Below are 12,500 nucleotides of genomic sequence, written 5' to 3' on the forward strand. Positions count from 1 at the left end.
ACCTTTACATCCATTTATATTCCACATGAGCCTCACGTCTCTGTGTTTCACTCGCTTCAAAGCTCCGGCTGTGACTCCTCCAGACTGTCCTGAGTTAAAACAGAGGTCAGAGGTCACCGGTGAATGAGCCGTCGTGAAAGGTGTAAATGGTTGATTTTTCGGCTCGGCTCGTCTCACTGGGACTTCACATTAGTCACATTACAAAGCCCCGCCCACAGGAGAGGACGGACAGGTACAGCGGCCAATCACAGTTTGCTGTTCTCATGTTGACATTTAGAGTAAACAGTTCAAGAGAAACATCTGTTTATGTTCTGATAAGACATTTTAAAAATTGTGAAAATTATTGTGTGTTGTGTGTGTGTGTGTCTGTGTGTGTATGTGTGTGTGTGTGGTGAGTGAGTGTCTGTATGTTAAGTGTCTTTGTGTGCGCGCGTGTGTGTGTGTGTGTGTGTGGTGTGTGTGTGTGTGTGTGTGTGTGAGAAAAGTGTGGTGTGTGGTGTGTCCTGTCTGTAAGTGTGTGTGTGAGAGTGAGAGAGAGAGAGAGAGAGAGTATCTGTATGTGAGTGTGTGTGTTAATGTGTGTTGGTGTGTTTGTGTGGGAGGTGAGTGATGTGGTGTGTGTGTGTGTGAGTGTGTGTGTGTGTGTTGTGTGTGTGTGTGTGTGTGTGTGTGTGTGTATGTGTGTGAGAGTGTCTGTCTGTATGTAAGTGTGTGTGTGTGTGAGAGTGAGTGTTTGTATGTGTGTGTGAGTGTCTGTATGTAAATGTATGTTAGTGTGTGTGTGTGTGTGTGTGTGTGTGTGTGTGTGAGTGAGTGTTTGTATCTGTGTGTGAGTGTCTGTTATGTAAATGTATGTTTTAGTGTGTGTGTGTGTGTTGTGTGTGTGTGTGTGTGTGTGTGTGTTTGTGTGTGTGAGTGTTTGTATTGTGTGTGTGAGTGTCTGTATGTAAATGTGTGTGTGTGTGTTGTGTGTGTGTGTGTGTGTGTGTGTGTGTGTGTGGTGTGTGTGTGTGTGTCTCACCGAGTGTCGGGTCGTAACTCCCAGATGAATCGTTTGGTCAGGAATCGAAACCACCAGAGCTGCACAGACACACAGAGAGAGAGAGAGAGAGCGACGCTGTGAGACTCGGTGAGGATGAAGGTAAGTGAGAGTCGCAGAACAACATACAGTCCAACAGCGACGACTTTTCATTCGTCTGTGTGTCCTCTGTCAGATCGTCATTAACGGAGCGACCAGTCTCAGGTCAGTTCAACCGTCCCTGCTGCTGTCTGAAGGATCTTACACACACATCAACCATCACTATATTCATTATTCATATGTCATTTTATATCCTGACACAGATGGAGTTATTGTTTTCCATTCATTTTTCCCCTTTGGGATTTTTAAAAAAAAGTCTTTAAAAAGTTACAAGCCCATTAACCAGCGCTGTGCTCCTGCTGAAAACACTGACTTGGATGTGCGTGACGCAGATGCAGCACAGATATGCGTTTGGGGATGGATGTGGGTGTTGGTGAATGAGATGGAGTGAATCTCCGCTCTGCAGAAGCGGAATGAGTGCGGCTCTTTTGTGCTGCTGTCTGAAATAATGAGCGTGGGGGAGAGCAGGTGACCTTCCTTCACGTCCTCTACATTCCTGGCGCGCTTTAAGACTGAACAAAAATAGCGGCGGCCCACAGAGACGCGCATGAATTCTCTTTCACTGGAGGTCAGGCTTCAGTCGAGGATTTCACATGCAAACAAACGAGCGCAGTGAATCCACTTACATAAAGGAGCTCAGATTTCATCTGCTTCCACTTAAAACGTCCTGCAGGAATGTGTGTGTGTGTGTGTGTGTGTGTGTGTGTGTGTGTGTGTGTGTGTGTGTGCGTGCGTGCGTGTGTGTGTGTGTATGCATGTGTGTGTTTGTGTCTGTGCGCGCACGCGTGTGTGTGTGTGTGTGTTGCTCGCTCATGGTGTGCGCGTGTGGTTTGGCTCCCCTCCACCTTCATATCTGACTGCTGAAGACCATCCACCATCAAATACTACTCCTGGTGAAACATCTGCTGACTGCTGGAGCGCAGCGGTGATTAATGACTCTGGTTTACTGAAGAACACTCAGCTAATCAACACAATTGAACCAGTTTGTTCAGTGTCTGCCCAAAACCTCCAGACGAGGAAAAGAACGGCAGTACAAAAATAAAACAAAACAAATGTTACATAATATGAGAGAGAATGGCATGTACGGCACTCGTTCATCTAGTTAGGGCTTTGTGTGCATGTTTGCTTGTATATAGTTTTATTTTTTCAGTTTTAGTTATTTTAGTACTTTAAATGAAAGTACCATGGTAACTAACAAAAATAAACTAAATTCAAGTTTTTATCCTTTCAAATAATAAAATATATAATAAACTAAATTCAAGTTTACTTGAAATAATAAAATGCATAATAAGTTAATTAAAAATAATAAAATATATATGTTTATTTTAAAATAAGTTTAAGCTTAACTTTATATCGGTTCATGTTTTTGTTGTAAATTTTATTTCAAAGGACTAGTTCACCCAAAACTAATAATCGTTTCATCTTTTTCTTCTGCTAAACACAAAAGATAGTGGAAGTCTATGGGGTCCAATATTGGCTGGTTCCCAACATTTCTGTGTTTCACACATAGACTGTAAAAAAAAAAGAAATATGGACGACACACCTTTACGCTCTTCCATTGAAGAAAAGTGAAGCTGCCAGTGTCCCAATATGGAAAGATCTACATCAGCATGATAAAAACTACATAAAATGACAAAAAACATCCAAAACCAGACGAGAGTGTGGATCAGTCTGAGAAATCACTTCAAAATGTCACGTTCAATTCAATGTTTCTTGCCATTTCTTTGTAACTGTTTGTGTAATTTGTTTCTAAACCATTTTTTTTTTCATTGTAAATACTGTCGATGATCTGTTTGAATGCTTTAAACACTTTGTGGAATTTAGGTGCGAGTTAAACTCTGACTAAAACTTTCAAATGTACACGTTTTTTTTCCCAGAGAAAATCAGTCCAGTGATGTTGATGACATCACCAGGTCCTCAGAGGCGGGGCCTAAAAGGAGAACTTCCCTCATCCTAAAAACAGACACCTAAACATTATTAAATTAAGAGGCATTTACTGCAGACGCAAAATGACTGATTTTTCTGAAAAATGTATCAAAATCTATTACGATTAAACTTTAAAAACATGAACAAATATCTCATAAGATCAAATATCACAAATGAAGATATTTTGAAGCTCACTGCTAGCATGTTAACAATTAAAATATGTTAGTATTTTAACAATGTGATAAAACATGTTAAAACATGCTAACCATATTGAAAAATGCTAGCGATGTGCTAAAACGTTAAAAACATACAGGTTTGGAACAACTTAACAACAATCTTTTAGCACCATGCTAGAAATGAGCCAAAACATGCAAGCAACTTGTAAAAAACATGTTTGCAACTTTTCAAAACATGCTAGCAACATGTTAAAATACATTAACAATGATTTAAAATGTTAACAACGTGCTAACCCATGCTAGTAACTTGTTAAAACATGTAAGTAACTTGTTAAAATACATTAGAAATATGCTAAAACATTAACAATGTGCTAAAACATGTTAACAACTTGCTAAAACATGCTCAGCATATTAAAATATGTGAACAATGTGTTAAAACGCTAAAAACATACAGATTTGGAACAACTTTAGGGTGATTAAATGATGACAGAATTGTTGTTTTTGGCTTGTGTTTGGCATATGCTAGCAATGTGTTAGCAAGATGCTAACAATGAGCCAAAATAAGCAACTTGTAAAAACATGCTAACAACATGTTAAAATATGTTAGCAGTGTGTTAAAATGTTAACAACATGCTAAAACATGCTAGTAACACGCTTAAATGTTAAAAAACATGTTTACATAATGCTAAAAAGATAAAGGTTTGGATCAACCTAACGGGGAGTAAATGATGACAGAATTTAGTTTTTTGGGTGAACTATTCTTTTTAATCTGTCACGTTTCCAGAAAATCTCTCTATAAATTAAATAATCCTGATTCAAAAATAAATAAACATTATTAAATAAAAACTAAAAAAAACTCACCAAAAAAAAAAATAAAACACTGCGTAAGAAAATTGCTCTTTTCAAGTGCATTGATTTCTGGAAAATGAATCATTCACAATAAGACCAGAAGCAGGGTTTAAGAGAGTGAATATTTGATGTTCTGATGTCTGTCGTTGTTAATGTCATTAGACACACACAGGCCTCGTTATTATCAGTGGATTGATTCGATTGTGCTGATGATGGTCTGGATGTTTGTTCGTGGAGCTGCTCTCTTTCTGGTCTGTTTGGAGCAAATTTATCATTTTCCCACCAAATGCAGCTGGTTAGAATCAGGGATCAATGGGCCTCGTGTTATTCTTCCCAGAAACTCTCACATCAATCCCAGCATGCCTCATTCTGAGCTGATGAAGAGATCAATTAGCACTGGGGGGTCTGAACGCGGACGGCAGTGTCTCTGTGATCGATACGTCCAGCGAGCGTCACAGCGCTGAAGGCATCGACGAGCCACAAACAGCAGATCCTGAGAAGCGTTGATTCAAACTCAATGAGTCTGAAGCGTAATGTTAACGCAGCCTGTGTTTGTGCTTCATACGTCTCTGACCGTCTGCTCGCAGCGTAAACAGACTTCCTGCTGAACAGAGCATGCTTCCCAGAAGGCCTTTGGCCGGCGGATGTTCTCTCTGGCACGTTCGCGCTTTGCGTTTACTTTAGGTCCTTCAGGAGCCAAACTGAATGAGATGTCATGTGTAGCAAGTCCTAGCAACTAGCCTAAGACTTGTTAACATGTTAAATGAAGCTAACAGCATGGTAAAACCTAACAACGTACTAAAGCACGCAAGCAATGTGTTAAAACAACATGCTAAAACAAGCTTGCAGCTCATCAAAACATGTTAACAACATGTTAAAGCATGCTAGCAATGCTAGCAATGTTCTAAACCATGTTAGAATGCCAAAAATGCTAGTGATTGTCAAAACATGTTAGCAATGTGCTAAAACATGCCAGCGACTTGTTAAAAAATGCCAATAACGTGTTAAAACATGTTAGCAATTGGCAAAACATGTTAGAAATGTACTAAAATATGTTAGCAACTTGTTAAAAAATGCTAACAATGTTCTAAGACATGCTAGAAACTTGCTAAAACATATTAACATGTTGAAACATGTTAGTTTCTTGTCAAAGCATTCCAGCTATTTGAAAAACATGTTAGCAATGTACTAATAATGTTAGCGGCTTAAACATGCCTACAATGTGTTATAACATGTTGGCAACATGCTAAAACGTTACAAATGTGAGCAACATGTTAAAACATGCTAGTAACATGCTAAAACATGCAAAAAACATGCTAGTGTGTTTAAACATTCTAGCAACTTGTTAAAACATGTTATAAATGTGTTATAGCATGTTAGCAACATGCTAAAATGTTAAAAAAGCGAGCAACATGTTAAAACATGCTAGCAACATGGTAAAAAATGCAAAAACATGCTAATGTGTTTAAACATTCAAGCAACTTGTTAATATGTTGGCAACTTGTTAAAACATGTTAGCAACATGCTAAAATGTTAAAAATGCGAGCAACATGTTAAAACATGCTAGCAACATGGTAAAACATGCAAAAAACATGCTAATGTGTTTAAACATTCTAGCAACTTGTTAAAATGTTAGCAACTTGTTAAAACATGTTAGCAACATGCTAAAGGATGCTAGCAAATGTCATCCTAGAAACATGATAGCGACGTGCTAAAACATGTTAGTAACACTTCATTGACTTTCTCTAAAGTAGTAACAAAATCAGCCTTCAAGCTTTTCAGAGTTATTTTAAACTTCCAGACGTGTTTTTTTTTTTTGTGAGTGTGTGTCAAGCCAACATCAAAGTTCATCAAACTTCACTCTTCTAGTTCATCAGCCTCTGTTTCGTTAACTGATGTTTGTCAGACTGAGCTGCACCACGTCTATCAGAATTAAACATCGCCTCTGTTTGCCCTCGACTCTCATTCATGCTTTAATGCACAGAAATAATTATATGTGTGAGCATCATGATGGTGTGTGCTAACAGCAGTTAATGTCCACAGACGGTGTTTCTACAGCTTCTCTAGACATTCAGCATGGCGTTTTTACCATTAAAACCTTCAATATTAATTAAACCTCTGCAATATAATCACACCGCAGTGCACATATGTGATATTTCAGCACTGCATTCAACGCTTCAGCTTCATCTGGAGCAAAATTAAACCCATTATTGCAGCATAAAATGTTGAACTGCAATCATGTGCTATATGCAATATTGTAAAAATGCTTCCCAATCAGAAACTGGACAAGAACGGCCTCTGGAGTCGTATTTACGACAATGAAACATGGAGATAGTTTTGATAAAAACTGTTACATTTTATACGATTTTCCCACAACATCTTAATCGTGTGGACAAAATGAAAAACGCAATTGCGTTCTGTGAAGTACAAATTGAGATATATAAACTCGAAACTGGAAGAAAGAAAATTCAGAATTGTGAGATAAGTCGCAATTATTTTTTCCACTGGGATATATTTAGTTTATAATACAACATATAATCAGGCCAGTGTTATTAAAGTTAAGTAAAATTAAAACCGTAAAACAATTTTTTGTTACTTAAAATAAAATATAAAAACTTGCCAAGGCAACATTTTCATTTTAGTTTAACTTGATTTAGTAAAATAACTAAAACTAATACTGTAATAGAAATTAAAGAAAACTACTGTATACAGACATTTAAAAAAAAAAAAAAAAAAAAAAACTTAGTGTCTCAGTGAGCCTGTCCTCCAACAAAAAACGACCATATAGGTCGTTTGTGCAAGCACCTTATTACGACCTATATTTACGTTTTAAAGTTAAGCGGCCTCTAGCGGGCGTAAAAATAATGACAGTATCGCGTTGCGTCTGTCGTCATGAAATGACGTAAAACGTCATTACCAATCAAAACGCACGTTTTATTTAAATGCAATGTGTGGACTTTTTTACACCGATCTCACAGTAATTCGTACATATTTTACTAGGTGGCTTATTTCGTTCGAATGACCACACCTAACCCCACCCCCTAAACCTAACCCTCACAGAAATCATGCTAAATTATGATTTATTGAGCATATACATTTTACGTGCACGTCCGTTCTCTGGGATCGAACCCATGATAGCATGATTGCATATCAAGGTATAACGCAATAATCTACCAACTGAGCTACACGAAACGCAAATCACAGTGCAAATAAAAGAGTACAAAACCTCATTAATATGAAAACAACCTTTTGCCGATAGGGGCGCAATTGTAGTATACGCTCTGATGGGTCGTATTTCAGGGATTTGGACAAACGACCTATACGAGCGTATTAGTTGGAGGACAGGTTGGTCTCAGTTATACTAAAATATCCCTGATTCAGGCTAGTGTTATTTTAATTTAAAAGACAGTGAGATACTATTATAGTTTTTATTGATATACCATTTCCATTTTAGAAGTGTTGTTGTGGTTTTATAATTTTTATTAGATTTTTAATGTCTATATAGTTTTTATTAATGTTAATTTCAGTTTTAGTTATTTTAGTGTTAAACTAAATGTGTGTGTGTGTGTGTGTGTGTGAGAGTGTGTGAGTGTGTGTGTGTGTGTGTGTGTGTGTGTGTAAGAGTATGAGTGTGTGTGTGTGTGTGTGTGTGTGTGTGTAAGAGTGTGTGTGTGTGTGTGTGTGTGTGTGTGTGTGTGTGTGTGTGTGAGAGAGAGTGTGTGTGTGTGTGTGTGTGTGTATGTGTGTAAGATTGTGTGTGTAAGAGTGTGTGTGTGTGTGTGTGTGTGTGTGTGTGTGTGTGTGTGTGTGTGTGTAAGATTGTGTGTGTAAGAGTGTGTGTGTGAGTGTGTGTGTGTGTGTGTGTGTGTGTGTGTGTGTGAGAGAGAGATCGAGAGAGAGAAAGAGTGAGTGAGTGTGTGTGTGTGTGTGTGTGTGTGTGTGTGTTTCTGTGTGTGTGAGTGTGTCTGTGTGTTTCTGTGTGTGTGAGTGTGTCTGTGTGTGTGTGTGTGTGTGTGTGAGAGAGAGAGAGAGAGTGAGTGTGTGTTATTGAATCACATGTGCCACACACATAACCGTCTCTTCAGAGCTCCAGGGAGCATCTACAGATCCATTAGAGTGACACACCAGTAAGTGTTCTCAATAGACGTCTTATTAGAGTTGCGAGCACTAATGGATGTGTGGGTGTGGATGAGTCACATCAGCTGCAGGAAAACACTCATAAACAAACACTCCAGCGTGTGTGTGTGTGTGTGTGTGTGCTGATGTGGTTGTATTTATTTTATTTCCACTGAGGGCTGAGCGGCGCGGACGTCTTGTTCCATTAGAGACGATCTAATAACACTCCAACACCAAACGCTTTCTGAACCTGCAGACCACAACGCAGCTCAATCTGACAGGAAGAGACGCTTGATTGACGTGTGCACCGATCACAGGTTTTCATGCATCATTCAGATTACAAGTTGGCTGACTGATATGGATTTTTTGATGGCCGATATATATGATATTATACTATTTAATTTAAAAATAGGAAAGACACATGCATATGAATTGCTTTAAACTTTATTTCTTTATTCTACATAATATATACTAAATTATATATTTTGAAAATAAATAAATATAAAAAACTTGAATTTGATTTTAAAAATGCAGTCTAGACATGCACACTTCAGAGGATACAAGGGATATTAAAGGGGTCATGTGATGCTGCTAAAAATAACATTATTTTGTCTATTTGGTGTAATGAAATGTGTTTATGCGGTTTAAGGTTCAAAAAACACATTATTTTCCACATACTGTACATTATTGTTTCTCCTCTATGCCCCACCTTCTGAAACGCGTCGATTTTCACAAAGCTCATCTCTCTGAAAAGCGAGGTGTGCTGTGATTGGCCAGTTATCCAGCGTGTTGTGATTGACCGAATGCCTCGAGCGTGTGACGGAAATGTCAAGTCCAGTGACAAAGCTTCAGCTAATCAATCGTTCTCTCACAGACACATGAGGGTCAGTAAATCATCACAGAAACTTTAGCCAACTCATTTCTGAAGAGAAGCGGGAGGCAGGTGATCTGTGATGATCTGACCTTCATTGAGAAGATTCTGATGGATGGAGATGATGATTATTATACATCACTCTTTCTTTGGTCTCGTTTTCTCAGAACTCAGATTCAGATCAGAGATGAAGCTTTTTGATTATATGCAGTGAGATCCAGTGAAGGACCATCGTTTCAGGCGAGGCTCCACACACACACACACACACACACACACTCAGCAGGTTTTGGTGGCATCAGTCTGTGACTCATGAGTGTCATTATTCTGTGGTCATTATCTGAACAGGAGCTCTTCAGTATGTAGATGAAGCTCCTCCTACATCACACACTCAGGACAGAGAGCGTGTGTGTGTGTGTGTGTGTGTGTGTTTTGAGTGTGCGCTTGCACTTGTTATAAGCAAACCACCTTTACATCACTAGTCCGACACATCCTCACTGCTATCAGATCCTCCTCACATCCTTCAGTCTGCTGATGGAAACACGGTTCTGTGAGGTTAAATATCATAGATTGAGACAGAACATCGAGGTTCATCCTCATTTGGAAAAATAATTCATAAATAAAGAGACAGTGAATTGTTTTTCCAAATGTTGCCTGTTGCCTCTTCTGTATTTTTTTTAATTATAAAAATAAAAAAGCCTATTTTAGTTTTTTTTTTTTACTTTAGTCATAAGTAATATTTCTGTTATGGTAAAGCCCCGCCTACTTTGATTTGATTGGTCATGTGGTTCAGTATCTGTGACCAGCAAAGCCCCGCCTACTTTGATCGATTGGTCATGTGGTTCGGTATCGGTAACCAGCAAAGCCCCGCCTACTTTGATCCATTGGTCATGTGGTTCGGTAACTGTGACCAGCAAAGCCCCGCCTACTTTGATCGATTGGGTTCGTATCTGGTCCATGCCCCCCTACTTGTTGGGTATGGTCAGTATCTGTGACCAGCAAAGCCCCGCCTACTTTGATCGATTGGTCATGTGGTTTGGTATCTGTGACCAGCAAAGCCCCGCCTACTTTGAGCTGATTGGTCATGTGGTACGGTATCTGTGACCAGCAAAGCCCCGCCTACTTTGATCTGATTGGTCATGTGTTTTGGTATCTTTGACAGCAACCTACTCTTTGATCTGATTGGTCATGTGGGGTTTGGTATCTGTGAAAGCCCCGCCCTACTTTGCTTTGATTGGTCATGTGGTTTGGTATCGTGTACTTTGATCTGGGTCTGTGTACAGGTATCTTTGACAGCAAAGCCCCGCCTACTTTGAGGGTCTGTGGCATATCTGGTACAGCAAAGCCCCGCCTACTTTTGGTATTGGTCTGTGGTACGGTATCTGTGACCAGCAAAGCCCCGCCTACTTTGATCTGATTGGTCATGTGTTTTGGTATCTTTGACAGCAAAGCCCCGCCTACTTTGCTTTAAGGGGTTTCATATCTGTGACCATCAAGAGGCCCCTACCTATTTGCTTTGATTGGTCCATGGGTATCTGTGACCAGCAGAGTGCAGTTAAACCAGCCTAAAGATAGAACTGTAACAAAATAGATCTTATGCTTTGAGTGCAGTTGACCAACCCCGCCTTTAAATTGATAGAACTGCTAACAATAAACAGAGCATCATTAAAAGTATCAAATATCCTGTAAACCTCTAATCCTACACTTCCCAAATATTAAACCAATCAAAAATAAATTCAAAACCTGTGTTGCTACACGTGCCTAAGCTGACACTTCTGATTTATTCATTCAATCTAAAATAAAGTCATATTTTGGAATAGGTCATGGTCCTCCAGTGTAAAATAGGTCACATTTATTAGCTGATAAATCAGCCGTCAGGTGGCTTCATTCGGCCGTTATTTGCCTCCACTGTGTGTGTTATCTTTAGTATTTCCTCCTGTCAAAGCACACAGATCTCTGAAAAATGTCACCTCTAGTCACTAATTTTATTGCCGCTCCAACGTTCAATTTCCTGTGCGAGATGTCAGCCACTGACATGAATAATAACACATAATGGACTGATTTTAAAGCGCTTTTAATGTTTCTCTCTGCTTTTGTCTGATGTGTGTTCAGTGTGTGTGCATCAGTATTACGTCCGTAACTCTCCTCGTGTTATTGCAGGCTGATATTCATAAAGTCATGAGCGTCTGGCTGGATCTTTGGCGGTAGTATACTACTCCTACTATTTTAGCATACCTTTCTAGAGCAGAGATTATATTTAACACGTTGAGTCAGAGATAGTAAGAGTAAGAGAAATAGTACATTTGCTTCGTTTCTGAGAATCAATACTCATTCCAGTGTAAATGCATTCATGCCATCTCTGAGCCGTGTAAACCAATCCAAATTTAACACGTTGATCTTCTAACATGATTGTACCTGCAGTGTAAATGCATTCATGCCATCTCTGAGCCGTGTAAACTCATCTAACGCCTCTTACCTGACTTTCCCACTCCTGCTCTGCCAAACACAGCCAGCTTCACCTCTGGACTCTTCGCCATGACGACGCAAGTAGACCGAGCCAATCACAGAGCTGACGGAGTCACCGTAGCAACCGCATCATCTCCACCTGACACAGATGACAAACGTAAAACAACAGATCTTCATTATAAACGATGTGTTTAATCCAGCACTAGTTTCTACAGTCTAATATTTAGGCAGTTTGTGTGGAGAAAATCCAGAGCGACAAGCCATGAAGACGTTTATACGACAAGAACACCATCAGCGCTGATGAATGAACACTGATCAGCAGCTTCTGAAGATCTGATTCCTCAAATACTGGATCATCCAGACTCTGGTGATGACGAGTGAAGCGTGTAGATGATCCTACAGCATCTGGATGAGATGATCGGAACCTAAATGTCACTGAAGGATCTGCTTCTTGCCTTTTTTCACGTTCATCTCATTATCCGCTCTGCAAAAAATCAGGTTCCTGCTCAGTATTTTTGTCTGGTTTTCCAGTAAAACATTCTTAGGTCAAGCCACATTTACTTGAGAAACAAAATGACAGAAGATTTATCAAAATGAAGTGATTTTTGCTTAAAACAAGAAAAAATTCTGCCAATTGGGTCAGAAAAATCTTAATTTAAAAAAAGGGTAAACAAGATTTTTCTGACCCTTATTTGTTTTTAAGATATTAAGTTATTTTATTTATTTTTTTGAAACGTGTTTTTGAAAAAACATGAAAAATAAAAATTTTGAAAATTTGAAAACAAAAATGTTTTTATTTTTCTGACTACATTGGATATTTTTTTTTCAAGATATTACGTTTTTTTGTTGAAAATTTAATTTTTTTGAAAAACGTGTTTTTGAAAAACATGAAAAATAAAAATTTTGAAAATTTGAATTTTAAAACATTTTTTTTCCTGACTACATTGGCAGATATTTATTT

At 38.7% G+C, this 12,500-nt stretch overlaps 1 protein-coding gene across 1 annotated transcript in view; it reads right to left on the minus strand.

The window, feature by feature from the left end:
* LOC109072690 (ras-related and estrogen-regulated growth inhibitor) overlaps nt 1–12,500 on the minus strand; it is a 19,535-nt gene that overhangs the window by 5,679 nt on the left and 1,356 nt on the right. Inside the window, exon 2 of the mRNA XM_042737394.1 lies at nt 11,550–11,678. Coding sequence (XP_042593328.1) covers nt 11,550–11,610 — 61 coding nt within the window. The 5' untranslated portion in view covers nt 11,611–11,678. The remainder of the gene's footprint in view (nt 1–11,549; nt 11,679–12,500) is intronic.

The sequence above is a fragment of the Cyprinus carpio genome, chromosome A4, assembly GCF_018340385.1.
Source record: "Cyprinus carpio isolate SPL01 chromosome A4, ASM1834038v1, whole genome shotgun sequence".
In the NCBI taxonomy this organism is placed as follows: domain Eukaryota; kingdom Metazoa; phylum Chordata; class Actinopteri; order Cypriniformes; family Cyprinidae; genus Cyprinus; species Cyprinus carpio.